Source organism: Lepisma saccharinum, chromosome 14 (assembly GCF_977018435.1).
Source record: "Lepisma saccharinum chromosome 14, izLepSacc3.1, whole genome shotgun sequence".
NCBI classification, from domain to species: Eukaryota; Metazoa; Arthropoda; class Insecta; order Zygentoma; family Lepismatidae; genus Lepisma; species Lepisma saccharinum.
Window position 1 is genome coordinate 20,057,742 of NC_139242.1, and position 21,209 is coordinate 20,078,950.

General features: G+C 38.8%; 2 protein-coding genes across 2 annotated transcripts in view; both read right to left on the minus strand.

The window, feature by feature from the left end:
* Positions 1 to 388: 388 nt before the first annotated feature.
* Positions 389 to 12,860, minus strand: LOC145998308 (uncharacterized). Its single transcript, XM_083134713.1, has 7 exons — positions 12,809 to 12,860; positions 11,144 to 11,196; positions 9,440 to 9,571; positions 5,931 to 6,002; positions 4,746 to 4,811; positions 2,928 to 2,969; positions 389 to 626 (listed from the first exon to the last, which is right to left on the minus strand). The coding sequence occupies exons 2-7, from the start codon at positions 11,159 to 11,161 to the stop codon at positions 513 to 515; spliced, it is 444 nt and encodes a 147-aa protein (XP_082990839.1). The 5' UTR covers positions 11,162 to 11,196; positions 12,809 to 12,860; the 3' UTR covers positions 389 to 512.
* A 5,248-nt stretch (positions 12,861 to 18,108) lies between these two features.
* LOC145998443 (trehalose transporter 1-like protein) overlaps positions 18,109 to 21,209 on the minus strand; it is a 74,761-nt gene continuing 71,660 nt past the window's right edge. The window contains exon 4 of the mRNA XM_083134855.1: positions 18,109 to 19,412. Coding sequence (XP_082990981.1) covers positions 18,124 to 19,412 — 1,289 coding nt within the window. The 3' untranslated portion in view covers positions 18,109 to 18,123. The remainder of the gene's footprint in view (positions 19,413 to 21,209) is intronic.

A 21,209-nucleotide genomic window follows, 5' to 3' on the forward strand; every position in this document is an offset into this window, starting at 1 on the left:
TGTCAGAGGCAGTGACGTACCATGAATGTTCATAAAATGAAGGGGTGGGGTGACATTACTGGTGGTGGTTAGTGACTGGGCACGTGACTGGTTAGAAGATGTTCTTTTGTTTAGCAGATGTGCAAAATATCAAAAATATCCCATGCATTTTGTCACATTATTCTTCTGACGAACTCTCCATTCGTATTGCCAGGACTGCTTCGGTGCAGTACCAACCGCTTGTAATAAGTTTCCTGATTAAAACTTACAATTAACCTTTATTGAATCTAGTGGGCAAAAAATTGAAAAATGAATCATCCGCTAGCCACGACAAAAAGTCCTCGAGTGTTATTTGTAACTGAACTCCTTTAATCATCAGCTCATATGAAAAAAACAAACGTATATACATAGAAAAGGTGTCATTTTTACGTACTTGCTTCTAATTTATACATATCACAATAAAGACTTGACCACAAACATCGTTACATTAATATCTGCTAGAGGTCGGTGAAGCCCCTTCTTCCTTTGACTTCTTAGGAAGTGAGCTGCTGACGTCGTCTGCAACACTCCTCGGAGACACTTTCGTCGGAGTCTGTTTCCTTTATAACCGACATTTGCACGTCGCTGTTGGACGATGACGAAATTAGCTGTGAAATAAGTTTAAGAAATTTACGAATTACGATCGGGGTTTTAGAATGCAATGGATATAAGGTATTCACTTATGTGAATACACTGTGATTACAATACTAATTCCAAAAACAAATATTGAAAATACATCTTTATCATTGAGACACTAAATTATAATTCATCTGCCGGTAATTTATCAGTATTTACGAACTGTTGGACGTGAAGGGATTATACAGAGATTTCTCGCAAAATATTGAATGGATTTTGAGCGAATTTCGTGGGTATTTAGACTATTGTTGAGGAAAATGTGGAGTCGTACGAATTTCACTTTTTTAACACCTAAACGTTTCGTGAAATTACACAAAACAAAAATTAAACTAGCGATGCGATTTAAAATGCGATCAATGTTATTATGAGCACATTTTAAATGAACAAACTGATTTTAATAAAGAAACAATAGTTTATTTTAAAGATCATATGTATCTTTGGTGAAAAATATACAGGATATTTGTTCCATTATGAGTTAATTTCGTAAAACACAGATTCCAGGCTTAGTCATATGCTGCAGGAATTCCATATCTTTGCTAGGAAAATGTTATTTTACCATTCACTTTAATTATGGATAAATTCACACACATCCATTCCCTACCTTCTAATTACGAAGTACTTGCTCTCTTTGTATGTTACGTTAAGGTTTGCGCAGGATCGGTGAAAGCTCACCAAAAGACAGGCTGAACAGCCACGGATGTTTTTTCGGGAGGAGCTGGAATTGTATAGGTACATACCTGCTTTCAGTGGTACCTTAGCCCACCCAATAATTTGTTGCGTTATTATTATTATTATTATTATTACATTTGCTATATATTTCCGTATTGAAATCAGTAATTAAGCCATTTAAAATAGTAAGAATTCATTCTTTGTGTAATTCTATCATGATACATGGAAGTTAAAGTTTGAGATTTTTTAAACTTATAAGAACCCAATGTTTTTCAAAAGTTGGCGTCCCTGGCGGATTTCTAGTGTGCGGCATACAGAATACTATATTTCTTATATTTAGAACTATATCTCGAAAATGGCAATTGTGGGTTATTTTAAGAGGGTTTGCATTTATCACTCTTTTCCCCAGAGATTTTCAGCTCTTTAATTTGAAAATGTTCATTTTCTTATAATTTCGGAGGGGGCTGTAGCCCCATCAGTCTCCCCCTCTGCGTACGCCAGTGGTTCTAGCTATAGCTAAACACTATACAAAATTGAATTCCTTGATTGAACTTTCAAATGTAAAATTCCCGCACATAATTGCCAATTGATTATTTCAAGTACTGAGTGTACTCTAGAGTCAGACGGTGCTGTACGGCGTCACCATGTGCGTGTGTGTGTGCACATACATATATTGGTATTAGAAATATTAATTTTTCAGGTACAGTAAAACCTCGTTAATCTGGACCCCGATAACCTCGCTTAATCCGAAAAAAAGAAAGCAAAATGCAAGGTTTTAAATGTGGCTAGAAGTCAACAAGAGAACTTCGCAAAGAAAAGGCAGTCAACCACTGATGAAATTCTGTTTCTCGCAGACTTTGTACTGTACTGTATAGTGTATTTAGGCTTATGCCCTTTAAATACACCATAATAAACTTGTTTTGTTGCTATAAACGGAGTTTTAATTAACTTTCTACTGTTCTTTTAGGTTATTTCAGTTATTCCGGACTTTCGTTAAACCGGTCAACCTATCCCCCCATTAGCCCGGAATAACTAGGTTTTATTGTATCCCATTCGGAAGAGACCTGCTGAAAGTAACTCTTTTTGTGTTGTTAGTATAGTTTCAGCATTGTTTCTACGATGTGCAGGAAAATTCGTATACAATTTAGGAACCGTATAAAAATGAATTAATTTAAAATAAAGGCACAATGTCTTCTCTCAGGCACTAACTTATCATTTGTTATTGTTAATTTCATCTTTTCTCTGTTGATATCCTGATGTAAAAAGGATTCTCTGTATTCAGGATTATTCAAATAAATAAATAATGGCTTCGTAACAACCTAAAAGGAATAACATATTGCAGGGCTTTTTTCTATCTCGTGTTAACTAATTAGTATGTTCTTAATTTTTGTAATTATACTATATTCTAATCACTAGACTAAAAGTATTTTACAATTTTCGCAAGAGGTATTTAGATCTGATGAAAAGGATTGGCACAGGCTAATGCCCTTCCCCAGGGGAGGTTCGTGCTGTCGGCTGCACGGCACCTCCAACTCAACTGGGGAAGGGTATGCTATATGCAGATCCTTTCAAAGAAGCCGAAAATTGTAATCCATCATATTTACCTCCCACTGTACCTCTTGGAGTAAGCTAGTCCCAGTAGAAACCTAAGAAGATATAAGAAAAATAAATTGGCTAAGAAGAAACTCCTTGCTATACTTTGTCCCGGGAATCTGTGGAGCGAGCGAAGGGAAAAGCAAATCTCTGCTCAAGTAGTGACTCGAGACGACTCGACCAATGAACACGTGCGAGGAAGCGGGATCGCGTGGAGGGGGCTACCAGCCTTTGCAGCAGCGTGTGCTCCGCCTAAACGGTTCCCCCCTTTCCCTACCTTTATGCGCGGTCTTGCTCCAGAGATTCCCGGAATAGAGTATAAATGACGCACTGGAAGGAATGGTTAATGGAGGAAGAAGAATATACAAGATGAAAGACGATATTGAATTAAGTGGTTCCTACGCTTATATGAATAGTAAGGCCGACTTTAGACCAAAGCATTTCCTTTAGCATTTTTGCTAGCATAAATACTATGTAAAAGCTTCCAATCTTATTTCAGGTAGTACTTTACACGCAACGCAAGCATTTCATGTAACTTTTCGGCTAGCTTTTGCGATTACAATGTATAATATACAGCATGAAAGGCACATCGAGTTACACCATCTTTGCTGACTGCACGGTGTTAACATTTGAAACAACTAAAATATTCTTTCCCTGCGTGTACAGTAAACGTTGTAAAGTATGTATTTAAGCAGCGCCATTGTTTTGTACCTAATAACGTTTTACACGAAACGTTATTCCTCTCGGTTGAATAGTTATCGGCTTTTAAAAATTTGAAGTGATACATTGTTTACGTCTCACGCGGCCGCCATTACAACTGCACTCGTGACCTAGAGGTCGCTTCTGATTGGTTACGCTACTAAAAATGATACGGACCGAGCCTATCCTTGAGAAATATCATAAAATATGCCATGGCATCTGAGAGCCATAAGATTTTTCACTTTACACGGTAACATTTTGGTCATGGCATAAATGTTAAGAAAATGCTAGGAAAAATGCTTTCGTCTAAAGCGGGCTTAAGGCTAAAACATACCGCTCGCAACCTAATATTTCTTTGAACCGATTCTTGTCCGGATGACGTCAGCAAGACCACCTTCTGAAGATAATAAACTGAAAATGTGTTTCCAAACAACAATTATGGCCTCCTGCCTGCAGAGACGTGTAGTTCTTACTCATAATGCGACTTCAGGTTCTGCAAGACGCCACTGACTATATAAAAATGAAGTTGGGATGATATAATTTTAAGCGATGCAATTTTTGTTAACACCAGCATACGTGTGGCATCACATTCTTATTTTTGTGTAATTTGTTACTGCTCTTCACTGTTAGAATTTAATATGAAGGAAAAATAAGCAACAGCTGTGCTACGGGAATGTGAAATGTTGAATGAAGACATTATACAGAATATAAACTAACTCCACGGATCTTTAAAATATTCATAAGCTATTATAAATTATTGTTATTATAATTAAAAATATAAATTGGCGATATGTACTAGGTTACACGCAAGCTCATAAGATTTACAGTTAAAGTGAAAAAGTAAAATAAAAAAAATAGTTCCGAAGTTGCGTTTTCTTGTTCTTGAATTCGAACGCAACATCCATGACGGAATTGTTATCACAGCACGCTACGACGCCAGGGGTCCCGGATTGGAATCCAGGCATGGGCGTGAGTGTTCTTTGTGAGTGTTCCTTCATCAATTTCATCATATTATCACTCATCCCCACCGCGAATATTAGCCAAGGATATCAGAAAAGTGAGGTAAAATAACCTATACCAATCAATCTTGAATTTAAATTCTGGATGTAGTTCGCGAGAGCGACACGTACCGTCTTCTGTAGGATGTCACGTTTGCGAATGAGCAGCTCCTTCAATTTCTCTCTCTCAGACTCCATCTGAAAAGATAGTGTTTAAACGCAGTGATAATGAATAAAAACTAATAAACAATCCGACACAGTACGTTCCATTTAATTATTGTTTAGTTAGATAGGTGGGCGGGTGGCCTGGTGTAAATATGCCTCTTAGCTTGTAGCCAGAAGTTCCGATTAGCCTTACTGTGCATAAAGTGGACTTAAAACAACAAATCAATCAATGTTCAGATCAACTCAAGAGTTGTTTAGTTTCTCAGTGACATACCAGTGTCCAATGTAGTAACAATACAATAAATAGTATTAATATTTAATAAAGAATTAATGTATATTCTACATTAAGTGATCCTATCTTCATCACTTGTTAACCTGTTAACTCTACAGTGTTAGTAAAAAGAGATATAATACGAAAAAAAGAACGAACCTATCAATTATTAACACAGAACAGATAGAAGTCCTGAAATCACTCGTGAACAGACACGTGTCCTGAAATATATTTCGTGCGGATCCGATCCAAGTGTCTCAAAATATTATTAATAATATTAATAATACTGTTTAAATTAAAATAATTATACATATTTAATTAAAATGATATTAATTAAAATATTTAAACTAATTGATATATGTTTATTACATGAATAGGATAAGAATAATGATACAACAGCACGTATTCATTTTAGCTTACATATGGTTAAGCTGGGCAAAATTTTAGAAAAAAGATATCCCTGGCTATTTAAATTAATGTCAAATAAGTAGATAAAGGGTTGAATGTTTATTGAATATAAAAAAAAATGTTAGACCAAGTTGACGAAAACTAAAGTTGCTGGCAATATTATCCATATTATTAGTATAGTAATTTCTGTCATAAAGGTCATATGATCCCAATATAATCCTAGACTTCCAATAAGTTCGGTGGACTTAAATATCTCTCAATTAAACAAGTGTATTTTCATTATTTAAATTTAGTTATTTTATTATTTCATTATTTAATTTTTGGACTTAGTAAGTCTTTCGGGGCAGGGCGGGGGGGGGGGGGTCCGGCCCCTACGTCCTTGCTTGTGAATCATTAAATAGTTCAGAAATTAGCCTCTACGGCCCGCGCACTACTGCCCCTGGTATTACCACAGATAACGGTATTGACCTTACCTGAATATGGGAATGATTAGGAATACACTTCTCGTCCGAATGCCGCCTGAGTTCTCTCTTGATATTGTAGCTCTGGAACGTGAAATGATACATTCAAAATGAATGAACTGACTACTATGAATTTTGTGTTGTGTTGTGAAAGTGAAAATCAATTCAATTGGGTTAACATTGCATTCAGCAACAATTTTAACATTTAATTTACTTAGAATTTTACCAACTTTGAACGGAAATTCTCTTTGGAATAGAAGAGTATGTAGTTATTACCACATGACAGGGACTGACTTACAATCACTGAACTCTGACCTGAATATCCTCAATAACTGGTGTATATCGTCAATAACGGTCTTACAATCAGTCCCCCAAGAAATCAACTTTCATGATAATTGACTCTAATTACTGAAGATTGTTAATTAAAATCTAACTCGAAATAAATGTTATCCCTATTGTCATGAAAAACAAGCTAAAAACTATGGCAGCATCAGGCTGAACCGCACCCGCTAAATAAAGTAAGTATTATAATATAATTTATTATTATTATCATCATCAATATCGTGATCATAAAGGCTTCAATATGCGGAGGTGGCAAATATACATTTTCTGCTTTCGCTAAAATTCCTCAATATTATGTTTATAAATTATATACAAAATTTCGCGTATGTCAATCTTGTCATACGCTTACGTGTAGCATTCTGCAACTCAACAGAGAATGGAATCACTCGCAGCTAGCTTCGTGAGAAAAACCACAGAGTATAAGACATACAGAGCCATCTTGTAGCGGGAAGAAAAACTATTTGAACATCACAGTTTCACCGTTTGCTCTGCAGGTGCACATACGAAGGGGGGAAAAACATCATTATCCATAATTATATCATGGTGTTTTCAAAATGTGCTTATAGATGACAAATAAATATGTATACAGAGATTAAAAATAAGATGTATGTACTCTAGTCCGATAGGAAGGTGTTACTATGAATCTTAATCTTGGTTATTTACTATTTGTACCTACAAATATAATTATTTATAAATTTCATGAAAATGTTATGGTTATAATGCATTATAACTGAATGCACTATAATTGAAATATATATATATATATATATATATATATATATATATATATATATATATATATATATTTCAATTGTTGATATACACTATAACTGTTGTACTGGGTATTATTTGGGGTTAGAATAGATATTTTATACTCTTTCTGTTTTGAAACTGGGAAAATAATGTATAGGCTATCGTGTCCTCCTCCGTGCGGTCTAAGGCGCTGTGCTTTGGGCTCCGACTGCGGGACGGCATGGGTTCGAGTCCGCCTGGGTTCAATCTCTGGGTTTTATGCCTGTGTATAGGACCGGTGGCAACCCACCATCGTGAGGAAATTGGGGAGCTACGAGTTAGAAGCGTAACCCGGTCACGGATATCTCCTATAACGGCTGGGGGTTCGACGTGCTGACCCCACGTCACCCCATTACCGGTTGAAGATCTCCACACCTCTAGGTAGGATTGTGGGAGGGATACTACCCGTAGATTGATTGATTGATTGACTTGCTTTGCTTTACTTCGCATTGTGTGCCACTTTTGGCTAATTTGCGAAGATGGGGATGAGTGATGATATGATGAAATTGATGAATGGATACTCACAAATATCCATGCCCAGGCCAGGATTCGAACTCGGGACTCCTGGCGTCGTAGCGCAACTTCCCGTAGAGGCTAGGGCTGTAGAGCCACGAGTTATGTTGTGTTATTTTATACTAGGGACGTTCAATATATAAGTTTCCCTGTGCTATAAAATATTGTATAAAGCAATGCCATTAAAAAGAAGCACATGGTTGACAAGCGCCATCCTTCGTCTACAAGGAACAACAATCGATTCGTTATCAGACGTGAAGGCGCATGCGCTCAAGGACAAAAAGTAAATGCTTGTTCGGAAAACGCGGGCTCGCGTCATAAGGAGTTCAGAAGCATGGATGCTAAGGGCGTTCTGCTTATGGACTTTTTGGAACGAGGAAGAACAATTAATGCTGACCGTTATTGTCAAACATTGGATAAACTGAAAAACGCAATTCGACATAAGCGACCAGGTCTCCTGTCAGCTGGTGTCCTTCTTGACGATAACGCTCGCCCCCACTCAGCAGTGCAAACACAACACAAAATTGAAGAATTGTGGGGTTGGAACGACTGCCCCACCCTCCATACAGCTCCGATTTAGCGCAGAGTGATTTCCATCAAGAGCCAGAGCCCTGATTTTCTTGCAAAGGGTATGGACAAATTTGTGCAACGGTGGGACAAATGCCTGAATCTCTATGGGGATTGTGTGGAGAAGTGAGGAAGGATCCTCCTATACATGTATGTATAGTTTTCTAATGTATCTTAAAAATATTTTTTTACAGCATACAGAAATTTATATATTGAACGACCCATATATACCTTTTTATTTTGAGTTCTATTGTGCTTAGTTTCTAAATTTTTAGGGCCTTTTTTCCTACCTATCTAGCTAGTTTTTAGTGCCATTAATACGTGCTTTAATGATGACCAAGAAAACTAAATCTGCAATTCAGGAATTTTATCCTTTTAAAATATATAGGGGAATTTCAGTTTATAAAAATTGAAAGTGGAAATATTTATGTTTGCAAGTACGTGCTGCCCTTTGTACATTCGACAGCAAAGGTAATACTAGGCGAATTGTCAATCATCGTGTTCAATTGTTTTCCGCAATGAACTGAAACAAAAACTCCAATAGATAGAGGGCAGCATCTTCAGTAACAGCAAATTCCATTCCTTAACTGAACATAGGATGGTGTAGAATTTGGAGAGTTTGCCAAATTTCATCTGCAGGTGGGTATGCACGTTAAACTGGCTTTAATGCACACGAACCTTGAAGTAAGCGCGCAGTGGAAGATTTTCGCCTTAAAGGTCTACTTATTAGCTGTGGGGCAGCTATGCTAGTCGAATGTACAGATACAACACTGTTCCAATTTATGTGAGTTTATTGACATAATGTGCAATCACAATTAGACTACATAAAGAAAGATTGTTCGATGATAAACTTGCTGAAATAAACCTTGTCTTATCACTTGGGCCAGTTTGATGGATATTAGTTTAACTAATTAATAATAATGAACTAAATCTGTCTTTTGACTGTCAAGTCACTTCTTCGCGTAGTATAGACGAGAAAGATGATGAATTAAATATAATTGAGTGAGTGAGTGCAAGATCGGAACTTAAAACATTACGGAAAATCCTTCTCCTCCATATCGTGGTTCCTCGGACACCTTCACAAAAGTGTCTACCTTGAGGAAAACAACTTCCTCTCTCTGGGTCAGATTCCAAAATGCGCTGCGAGGTTGCACCGAGGCTTCCATATTACGTCATTGTGTAACCGATTCTATTGACCTCTGGTGGCAAAATTAATAATGATTCCATCAATCTGGCACAAATGAAACAAATATAACAAAATGACGGCTACGCGCGCACAACGGTCCATAAGGGAAAACCTCACTAACCTCCCATGATTTGACGAGGAAGCAGAAGAAGGCCCACGCAATGAGCTTGAACACCAGCCCTTCCTGCAGCCTGGTGAAGTAGAGACGGAACAGGTCTTCAGCGGTTCCCATTCGGTTGAAGAACATGTCTACCTGCAATCGAAGCAATCTTCACTGCCACCACCACCACTGTTAAGGAGAAGCTAAGAACTTATGACGAATGAAAGTTTGGGTGACAATTTCGTAAGTTCTTAACAAGAGTTCTCAATAACAATATACAAAATGCTGCCTCCCCGAGGGCGTAGAGATAACGTCGTTGCCTTCTGACCAAAGGGTCCCAGGCTCGATACTCGGTGGAGGAATATAGTGGTTCGGATCCCACTTTAAACTGTGGGTCATGTCCGAATTAGCCTTTTTGTGCATAAAACAGAGAGAAAGATCTCAAGCGAGCACAGATGATGAGCAAATCTATTGAGCTGAATTTTTAATTGGTTGCAATTGTTAAGATAACTGCCATCTACATGACTGGTGATGAAATGGTATACCTCAAAGTATGCTAAAAGAGTTAAGTAAAATATACAAAATTTGTCTCACTTTAAAGTGTCCAAAAAGTTCACATGAATGAAATATGCCTAAAAAGGATAAGAATGTCCCTTCATTAAAAATATTTATAGCTCACTTGGAACATTTTCAGGCACAATCTAGATAAAATCATACAGGAACCCCCCCAAGAGTGTGTTTTTAAGATCGTGTTTTAAATCCCACTTGATGTATGTATATTCTAATGGGGACGGATTGAACACCCGTTTGAAGTATAGGATTAGAACAATCCGTCGTGTAACAACCAGAGGGATGTAACTACAAATTATCAAATATGCAGGAGAGAGGAATACGGTATTCTTAGGAATATGTCTGACTTATAAAGAGTCAGTATATTGGTGATGCGTGACTCCACCTTACTGCGAAGGATTAAAAGTGGAGATATTTCTATCTGACTCCAAATAGAGTTCTTCAGTGGAGTTTAATTAAAAAAAACAACAACTAAGAACCATATTTTTGGAGTTACGTTCTCATCCACGGAATTGATCTCCGCAGCAGCTTTAGTTAATGCAAACGTGTATTGTACGTTTGTTCAGATGCTTATCCATTGCCCGTTCGGTAAACTAATAAAGATCCTGTCAGGACTTGCTCAGAATATTGTAAAATATTGTAAAATAAGGAGTTTTACACAGGAAACGGCGAGGACGCTTACCTTTAGCGAAGGTCCAGGTCTTTGGTTGGTAATCGTCTGAAGGAGCACCAGCTGGAGCTATAGATCTATTCGTTTACCGAGCAGGGTAAGTTTACATCTTCACCCTCATCTGCCATTCTCTTTGCTCAGTCAGAAGTGTTTAAATCGAAAACATGAGTTTTACATTAATTACTAAATGCTAAGCTAGGTATTCACACCTGGCCCTTTTGGGGCCGTCTCTACCACCTACAATCGGTGGGGGTTAGCAAAACATCCCTTTGGTTCGATCCCCGCGTTCTACAGGCTGGAACGCTACGAATTATTTACCCACGGACGTAACCTATATCATTGAAAATTTACATCCAGCAATTGGTATGTAGTACCATTATTAATTTCCATCGGGTGTAGAATCAGTAACCAGTAGGCCATTGATCAACCTGAATATTACATTTTTGTATGTATCAGACTACGTCCAAGCCACAAATTCTGCTTACCAAATCGTATGGAGTCATCGTGAAGGTTTGTGAACTATTTTCTCTCTGCTGCCCTAGAAGGGAACAAATATAAACAAACTTGATCATTCAGAAGGTTTAGCAGAAGGTAACTAACTCTCTATCCTTCTTAAAGCTGAAAGTTTATGGCTGCTGCAACACAAACCTCCCATCTGCCCCTCTCCTGGGCAAGATTAGTCCAATCTTTTCCATTTTTACCGATTTCCTTTAGGTCCATCTCAACGTTATCCCTCCATCTTCGTGTTGGCTTTCCTAGTGGTCACTTTCCATCAGGTTTCCCAACAAAAATCTTGTAAATTCTCCTTTCCTCTCTCATCCGTGGCACATGGCTTGCCCACCTGTGTCTTCTTGATTTAATCACTCAGATAATATCAGGAGAGGAATACAAATTATGTAGTTCTAAATTATGTAACCTTCCCCACTCATCTGTCTCCTAATCTCTTTTAGGTCCAGATATTTTCCTAAGGATCTTATTTTCAAATACTCTCAATTTATGTTCCTCTTTCAATGTAAGGGACAAAGTTTCGCATCCATATAATACTACAGGCAAAATTACAATTTTGTGTATTTTAACTTTTAGTTTCTTAGATATTATACGAGAAGATGAAAGTTTATGAAGAGGAAAGTAACACGCATTTCTTGAATTAACCCTGCATTTTATTTCCTCTTTAGTATCATTTTCATTTGTTAATATTACTCCTAAGTACTTGAATTTGGAAACTGATTCAAACGAGTTGCTATCAATAATTATATTTTGATTTTTGCCTAACACTTGATTTCGACCTGTAAGGATGTATTTAGTTTTTGGTTACCCAGATGTTCCCGTGCGTTTCTATCAGCGGTTACTGAAGGAACTTCATTCACTATCCTGCACTAACTTTAGACTGTGCAGCAACCGAATCCAATGTTAACTCAATTTTGAACGGAAGTTATCTAGTTTTACTCCCGAGCCACTCAATTCTTAATTGATTTTCAAAAGTTAACTCTGTGGCGTAATGTTAATATCTTGTGAAACTAGCCGTGAAACATTGACTACCTGGGAAAATTATCTGATATAGTTTTCATAACATTTTAGAGTGTTTATGTACAGAAATTATGTTATTATTAAGACTATTATTTGGGAATAGCTATTATGCATTTCCCTAATCAAACGTGAATCTTATTACGCCCCACTTTACAGAGCAAACAATTACATAAATTTACCATCACCTGTACCACATATGGTGCCTTGATCTAGTCTCTATGGTTCACAATCAAAGCTACATAGCAATGATCAAGCAGTATTATACTAATTACAAAAACTCAACTTCGGTTTGCCTACTCCTCCACAAAAACCTCACTTACCAACATTTTCCACACCTCCTTTGATTAATTATGATTTCTCGTTCGCCTTTCTTTAGAAATGTGAAATCATTTTATCTTTAGATGATAGGAAGTTAGAAACTTTCTGAGTTTTACAAATGCACTTGTGGTGGGGACGTAAAACTTATTTCTTTCTTATTTTACTCACGTTCTTCTACCTGGTTTAAGTGGAATATTAATTGTTGAGTTTCTCTACCACCAGCTGCTGGTGAAAATGAAATTGTGCACAAATGTGGAAACTAGCTTCTTCTGGCATTATAATTAGAATATTTTTAATTTACTCACATGATAATTTTGATATTTCCCTAATAAATAATGAATTATTGCTTAGTAATTGTAAAACAATGGTCACAAAGTTGACAATAATGGAAACTTTAGCTTGCGAAACAAAATAATTTCTGATTTCTTTTCCAATAAGATTGTTTTCCAGGGAACTAGTAAAATGAGCCATGTTTTATCTTTTAGCAATGATGTTTTTACTCTACGTGATGTAAGGTGGTTGACCCTGATATGGCCATGCTAAGGTGTGAGGATTTTTCTAGACGCCATTTTGCCATTTTGAAAAAAAAATCAAAACCATTTTGTCTTTTAATCGTTCTCAGTCTATTGGACTTTCATAAAAAAAATTTACATTCCCCCTGAAAATAGTTTTACTAGTCCAAAAAAAAACAAATTCCAAAAGACTACCTAGTGACCATATCAGGAACATGTGCACATGATATCGCCACCCTTGTTCCATGTTCTACAAATCGTGATTTGTTTCAGTTTCATAGTGCAGTTCTGCTAAAATTAAATAATTTTGGTGTAAAAGGAATAAACATGATACTAAATAATCCTTTTTGTAATTCAAAAGTGGATTCAAAACAGGATTTTCCATTAATAATGAATTTGTTTACAAAATGGACATTACAATTTACATATTTCAAAAAACGAAAATGTGAAATCATTCAAGAGAAGAGTACAAAACAAAAATGAGATTGTTAAAACAAGTTACTGGTCGCAATTGAGACAAATAAAAATGTCTGTCAGCAAAAGTGAGGCCAACACACTCTTCGTGCTAGAAATTCCCGCACACTATGCAGAGTCGCATGTCCTTGACTTCATCCTCCTGACAAAGACTGCAGTACCAACTTTCAGCTTCTGTGGTTTTCTGAGTCTCTTTCTTGCTGGGTTGCTGCTGTTTGTTCTTTGGCTTGTTGGTCAACGGCTGTTTCGTGGTTGGTCTCTGTGGCCATATCAGAAGCTGGTCAGCTTGCACGAAAATCGTCTCATTATGAACAACTCGTGAAAGATATGCCATCAACGACAACACCAATCGAAAGAGCATTAAAAACTGAATAGAGTACGATGGTTTTCATGAAAACAGTCTTTGCAAAACATGCATAAAACAAAGGATACTTACCAAAGAAAAACAAGAAGAGGTCACACGAAAAACACAAAACAGGCAACTAACGCCATATTGCTCAACCTGGTTGGATGAGAAATTATCACGTGACACATTAGGAGGCCCCCTAGCTGGATGCTGATGCCATCTAGCGGATTTTCTTCTTAGCTAACTCACAATAGGGGGGGGGGGTGGCCATATCAGAAACATGGCCATTAACAGGAGCATCCACCTTATTCGTTTGAAATACAGTAAAACTTGTCTATCCCGGAATATGATGGTTCCGAACAAAATTTTCCGTCTTAAGAGTTTTTCCTTCTTATACAGGGTTGACTTTAAATACAGTATAGAGCGGTGCAGGAAATAATGGAAAGACAGATTTACATTTCGCATTACTTATAATGTAGAGTACTAATGCATGTACGTACATGAATAAAAATGCGATACAGTTGCAATAAGCATAGCAGAGATTACAATGATGTAACTACACAACATGTTGGTACACTCTTTACAGTGTTGTAAGAACGTACAGTACGTACTTATGTATCTTTTCGAACCCGGGACCCCTGGCGTCGTAGCGCGATGTGCATAGAGGGAAAGAGAAAGATTGAAAGATGGAATAAGAGAGGCGAAGAAAGATTGAGATGAAAGTGAAGAAAAAGAAACAAAGAGAGATAACAAGAAAAATAGAAAGATGACGAAAGAACAGAGGAGAAATAGACAAAGAAAGGTGGAGAAAGAGGGTAAGAGATGAAAGAAAGAAACGAAATCGTAACAGCTATGAGTATTGTAGCGCATTCTTTCATATCGACAATGTTACCGATAAGCGAGTGGCAACAGAGGCGTGTTCCACTTACAGTATTGCATTGTTTTCTTGCGAGCGAAAAAAATAAAGGAAGAAATTTCCGTCTTACTGAGAATAAAAACATCTCGTTGGTCTTTAAATGGTGTTCCGTTTCCGAGTTAAAGTCATTTTCAGGTATAAAATCGGTCCGTTCTGGGGACTTTTTTTCCGTATTTACAGGTTTCCTTCTTATAGAGGTTCCGGGATATGCAGTTTTTACTGTATAACATACATGTACATTTCCCGTACACTGTTTTGCAGTCACTTATGGATATGATCGTTGAAAAAATATTTGCAGCAGGAAAAAAGTTCTGGATTCAATAAAAAAGAAACATTACAATATCCAATGGGGGATTTAAAGTGCAAACATGATTTTTTTTTCTTTAGTTGCAGTGTGTTGGAATTACGCAGTGAATTAAACTGTTACCTCTATATGAGTGCCAGAGGATAAATATCAACAGAACCAACTTCTAGAAAGTTTCATAATTTAGCAAGGTGTATGTATGAATACATGTGCGGTTATATTAGACCCAGCTGTTTATAGGCATTAAGAGTTTCTTAATTTTTAAACAATTTGACAAAGTTATGGAACAGGAGCTTCTGATTTTTACCAAGTACAAAAATAAATAAAGCAACACTAATAAATGCGATGAGTATATCATTTAACTTATGATCGCATAGATGTGTCCGCCTGCCCATGTGTCCGTGCCAACTTTTTTCTGCCTGCACACTTGTATGCTATTTTTTCTAAATGTGTGTCAATGTTTTCGGAAACCACCTTCTCAACATAGTAATTTCTAACCAAGCGGCACCTCAAAAGTAAATCGTTATGTATTTAAACTGACAAACAATTCTTATGTTTGTGTGTTTCACTGGAAATAACAAAATCGTTAGTAGACTAAATTGCTGAGAACGGGAGATTCCTACTAACGCATAGTTTGCATATTTACATGGCAAACTTGATGCAATGACAGTCCTCCAACTTGTTTAGTGTAAAAATATTACCTGTTAAGTTTTAAGTACTTTAACTGTATCGGCTGACACAGCACGTGTTATTTTGGTTTCTTCCTTTGTCGTTGCTCGAAACTTTGTATCTAAATCGTTTACACTTCGTTAAAAATATTCTGTGTATTGAGTGACAAAATGGAATGTTGCTTACAAAGATATCAGTCTTATAAGATATACAACCTCTGACAATAAAGTTCGGTGAATGATCCTGAATATCGAAAGTAGACGAATTCTTAATGAAACCTATCTTACTGTCCTTCGAAGTAGTCTCCTCCCATGGCTATGCACCGTCGAGAACGGCTGCACATGTCCTGGAAACGTTTAGAAAATTCTTCTTTCGGGATGTTCAAGACCCTCGTCACGTTCCGTTGGATGTCCGGAATATCCTCAAATCTCTGACCTTTCAAAGCGATTTTGAGGCGTGGGAAGAAAAAGAAATCTGGAGGATTCAGATCCAAATTTCTTGCAATGCATTGCTACAGAGGATGAGAGCTGGTGTGTGAGGTACGACCCTGAAACGAAACGCCAAAGCATGGAATGGCGTCCTCCTGCATCACCCCGTCGGAAGAAGGCCAAGGCGGAAAAATTGTTGTTCCCTCCGGCAGGAATTCCTTGTGGATCATGCCATCACGGTCAAAGAAAGTGATAAGCATCGTCTTGATGCGTGATTTTTACGCCTTGACCTTATTTGGACCTTATCCAAGGTGCATTCAAGAAATAACCGGAAAGTAGTATAAAAAATCTAAAATACGACCGTGATTGTTATATGTTTGTTATTTTGTGAAGGCATCTGTAAGCTATTCTGAGGCTGGCACACCTGCCTTGCGTACGGGACGCTGGAAAACAGTTACACAAGATGGCGGCATCCTTACAGGAGTGCTTCAAGCTGGAGCAGCGAAGTGTCGTGAGATTTTTTGTTGAGTGAAGGTGTGAAACCGAAAGAAATTCATCGCCACATCACAGTTCAGTACGGTGACAACTGTATGAGTCGATCACAAGTGTTCGAGTGGGCTGAGAAGTTCAAACAGGGCATAACCAGTGTTGAAGATTCTCCGCGTCCAGGTCGTGCTGTCACTGCAGTCACGGAAAGCAACATTGCTCAAGTGGAGGACTTGATACGAGACAACCGGCGTATTACTGTCAGTGAAATTGCTTCCCAGATGGTCATAATGTAAACAGTACCACCTACTCTAACCTTTTGTGCGACGACTTGGTCTGGTGTCCACTTGTGTGCTTTTGCTACATGACAATGCGAGACCACACACTGCCAGTGTCACATTGACTACCATCGAGGACTTAAAGTCAGATAACGGTGCATAAATGGTTACGCACGCTTCCAAAAGATTTTTTCCTGTGGAATCAGTGCCCTTATGAAGCGCTGGCGTAGGTGCATTGAACTAAGGGGGGGACTATGTTGAAACATAGTACTGTAGTTCTTTTGGTGCCTGTAATAAATATTTGTTACAACATATTTCCGGTTATATATTGAATGATCCTTGTAAGTCGAAATAAATTCGGGGTGTAAGGGGTGACCTTCTCTAAAGTCAGTCAATTGCCAACATCTCTTCCATGTAATACACCTTGGGCTAAATTTTTGCTGGTAAACAAAGGCTCTTTCGCGTGGATCCACATGATGGTCCTCTCTGATGTTTTGTGTTGTGTTGTCCATGTGTGCTTGTGATTGTCCCTTCATTCATCTCATCACCGTTCATCCCCATCGTCACGAGTATCTAAAAGTGGCAGAAATATGACTTAAAATGAACTAAAGCAACAGCAAATAGAAAAATATTCGTAGTAGATACTTTTCCGTGCTACAAATAATATAATAGCTATATTAATTCTAGAAATGGTAGTGAGTTTGACCACAGGTAAAGATATACAGTATAAACAGATCTTCATCTCAGGTAGGAAAACCAGTGCACGGACCTCTCACTGGGAACGGCCCCTCGCAAGAAGCTTCGTAATATCGTAATAATACGTTGGGAGGCGCTGATAGGCACCTATCGAAATCTTGCTTCCACAAAAAGACAAGAGATGGCACTGCTAAATTTCAACGCTCGGGTGCTAAGCCTGACGTCATCGAATTCCGAGACAACATTCACTTGCGAACCCTCTGGACTTCGGCATTCAAAACTGACCGCGAAGGCGTGGCTTTTAATAGCGGTTCTGTAAAATACCTGACTTTTATACTCATTCCTAACAGATAAGAGGTTACTGAAGAAATATATATCTTTTCTGTGGTTTGACTGCATATTTAAGAGATTATGTGTGAACTTTATGTTTTCGTACTAATATGTTACATGTAGGACGAATGATGTTTCCACATTTTTTCAACATATATTAAAACACTTTGCTTTCTTTTTATTATTTATTTCCATCGCTGTTAATACTGTACGTTAACATTTCTTTCCCTTCGTCAGGGCTTTCGGCTATACTAGGCAAATTGTTCCTTTGCTTCCTGAAATAATTTTCTATTTCGTACAGAGATTTTCCTTTAGTTTCAGGTACGAACCCATACACGAATATCGAGCCTATAAGGGATACTGCTCCGTAGAACCAAAACAGACCGTAATTTTTTAAAGCACCGAGCATGTCCGGAAATAATTTAACACTTACGAATATTAGCATGTGGGCAACACACACCGTCGCACCACTGGCAACACCTCTTATTTCCGCAGGATACACTTCGCCGTTGAGCAACCAAGGAATCGTGAGGAATCCGGTGGTGCTGCTGAGGATGTACACGATGATTGAGGTCACGGGGATCCAGCTTATGCGTCCGTCGGTCAAATCGAGAGAGAGGAACTCTTGGGCATAGTTCAGCGTTCCTATGATAGCCATGCATATTGCCATGACGATACCGGACATGATCAGAGGAAACCGACGACCTATCCTGATGAAAGCGAAGCACATGCAGAGTGCCACGGTGAACCGGCAGAAACCAATGAGTATTGTGATCACCAGTGCGTCCATGTCCGTGCCAACTTCCTGGACAATCTCCACGGCGTAGAAAAACACCACGAAGGTTCCGGAGAACTGCTGGCAGACAAACAGGATTACCATGATCGCGAAAGGTTTGTATCCTTCTGGTCTGGTGAAGACGGACAACGGCTGCAGAGGCCTTTTCCTCTGGTTCTTCTTGTGTTCCATCAGCATCTCTTCGAACTCGTCCACCGCTTCGGGACTGCCTGCCCTCAACCACAATAGCGCTTTCCTGGCAGCTTCTGGCCTTCCTGTGTTCAGGAGCCACGCTGGAGTCTCTGGAAGAAAAGATATACACGCACACGCGAGAAAAGGCAACATGGCGCTGCTTCCAGCAACAGTCCTCCAGTTAGTATAAGCGCCCATGATGTACACGATAAGAGTACCCAGCGCCACGGCACAGGAATTCCAGCACACCAGCATTCCGCGGTACTTCTTGTGGGATGTCTCCGCGGCATAGATCGCACCGGAGGCGCTGGACATTCCTCCTCCTATACCAGTGAGGACCCTTCCGGCGTAGATCAAGGTGACGTTGTGCGCGAAAGCGATGAGGCCCCAACCCAAAAGGACCGGAGCGTTCAGTGCGAGGAGAGTGGTCTTCCTCCCCAGTCGATCCAACGTAAAAGAGCTCACCAAACAGCCGAAGGAGGCACACAAGGGCGCAATGCTTGCTGAAATGGAACAAAACGTGTTAGTGATATGGGAAATAATGGTTGCCGTGAGAAAGACATTGTCACTAAGATGTAAGACATTATAATACTCTAGGAAACAATTTTATGGCATTGCATAATTACAAATACGTTTCTATAAATGATATATATTGTAGCATCCAAACTAAAAAATATACTCTATCTATCTTAGGGATTTAAAAATTGGCTTCTCCAGAATTCATATATTGAGAAGCAATATACAGGGTGCCCATAAAGTCTGGGTATTGTGAGAACGGCTGTAAATAGGAAGAAATGGCGATACACGTATTCCATGATGTTCGGGGGGAAACGTTTTGAGGCCAACCATTCCCTACCCGCCCCCTCCCTACAAGGGAGTAGGCTGGGGTCGGCTCATTTTGTCGTTTGAAAGGTCTTATCATAACAACAATAATACAGCAAATCCGGGGTCTCTACGTAGCTCCAATTAGCAATGGCGTGAAATCAAATGTGGAACATGACCAGCATTGGACAGGACTCCAACTCCTACAGTAGTAATCCTAGACAACAGTGGGAGCTGGAAAAATGTTCCTACACTGTAGCAAGATTCGGAGATATCCTAGCAGTGTTTACAAATACATACACCCCCCCCCTCCCAAGAGATGGCAAGCGTTCGTACACAAAACCGCACATCATCGCGCCCCCTGAGATTGCTACCAGGAGGACAAGGACCGACATGCACAATCGCAACTCGTCATCATCATCATCTCCTAGTTCTTGCTTTATCTGCATTTTGTAAGGATGAAATTTGTGTAATTTTATCACCTTACTGATAGAACTCCGTGGAATGTTACTTGCTTCTTCTATTTGTCTGAGAGACGTTTCAGGGTTTACAGTCACGCGTCCTATAACTTCCAAAACTGTTGATTGATTGATTTAGTTTATTTTACTTCGCGTTTTGTGCCTCTTTCCTAATTTGCGAAGATGGGGATGGGTGATGAAATTGATGAATTGATATTCACAAACAACCAAACCCGTGCGGGATTCGAACCCGGGACCCTTGGCGTCGAAGCGCGATGTTCTAACCACTCGGCCACAGGGCCCAACTTCAAAACTGTTGCCTCATCCATGTGAGGTCATCCTGGACGTCGTCTGTCATTGACGCTTTGCGTTTCTAGGAATTTTTTCACAAGGTCTGAAACATACATATGGTCAATTCTATGGCGTTGGGGATACAATTAGTTAAATCGTCTAGCAGTGGCACGGTAGTTTCTGCCACATTCACTGAAAATAAAGATAATTCCACTTTGTCTGCGCCAAAACACGCCCTTCCGGCACCATTCATTTTTCTCGTCGTTGCAAACACTTTAACCACCAATACACACACATAAACAGAACCACGGTAACGGAAGATACAGGAAACACGTTAGTAGAACACAGTGTGTACGACACTACAGCTCTTCTACGTCCAGTATTTAAAGTCACTTCAAACGTTTGCGGTCCGGTCTGTTTGCTTACGAGAACAAAAGGAGAATGGTCCTGTTGAATCTTCATCGCGGTAGTAACACTGATTACTTGGTCTGTTCGATACTCTGTCTGCATTCTCCTTCGAAAATGTGAATGGGGCTCATTTCGAACATCTTCTGTAAATAGTAGGTAAGCTCAATTTGACTTTTATAGTAGTGTACGTGTTGTAACATCTTGTAACCCCCCCCATTTGCCTTCAGTTGTCATTGTACATGTAACTACGTGCCTCCTTCACAATTTGACTTGAGTTGACATTGTACACCTATCAAGAGGACAAAAACTGCCAAATTTAAG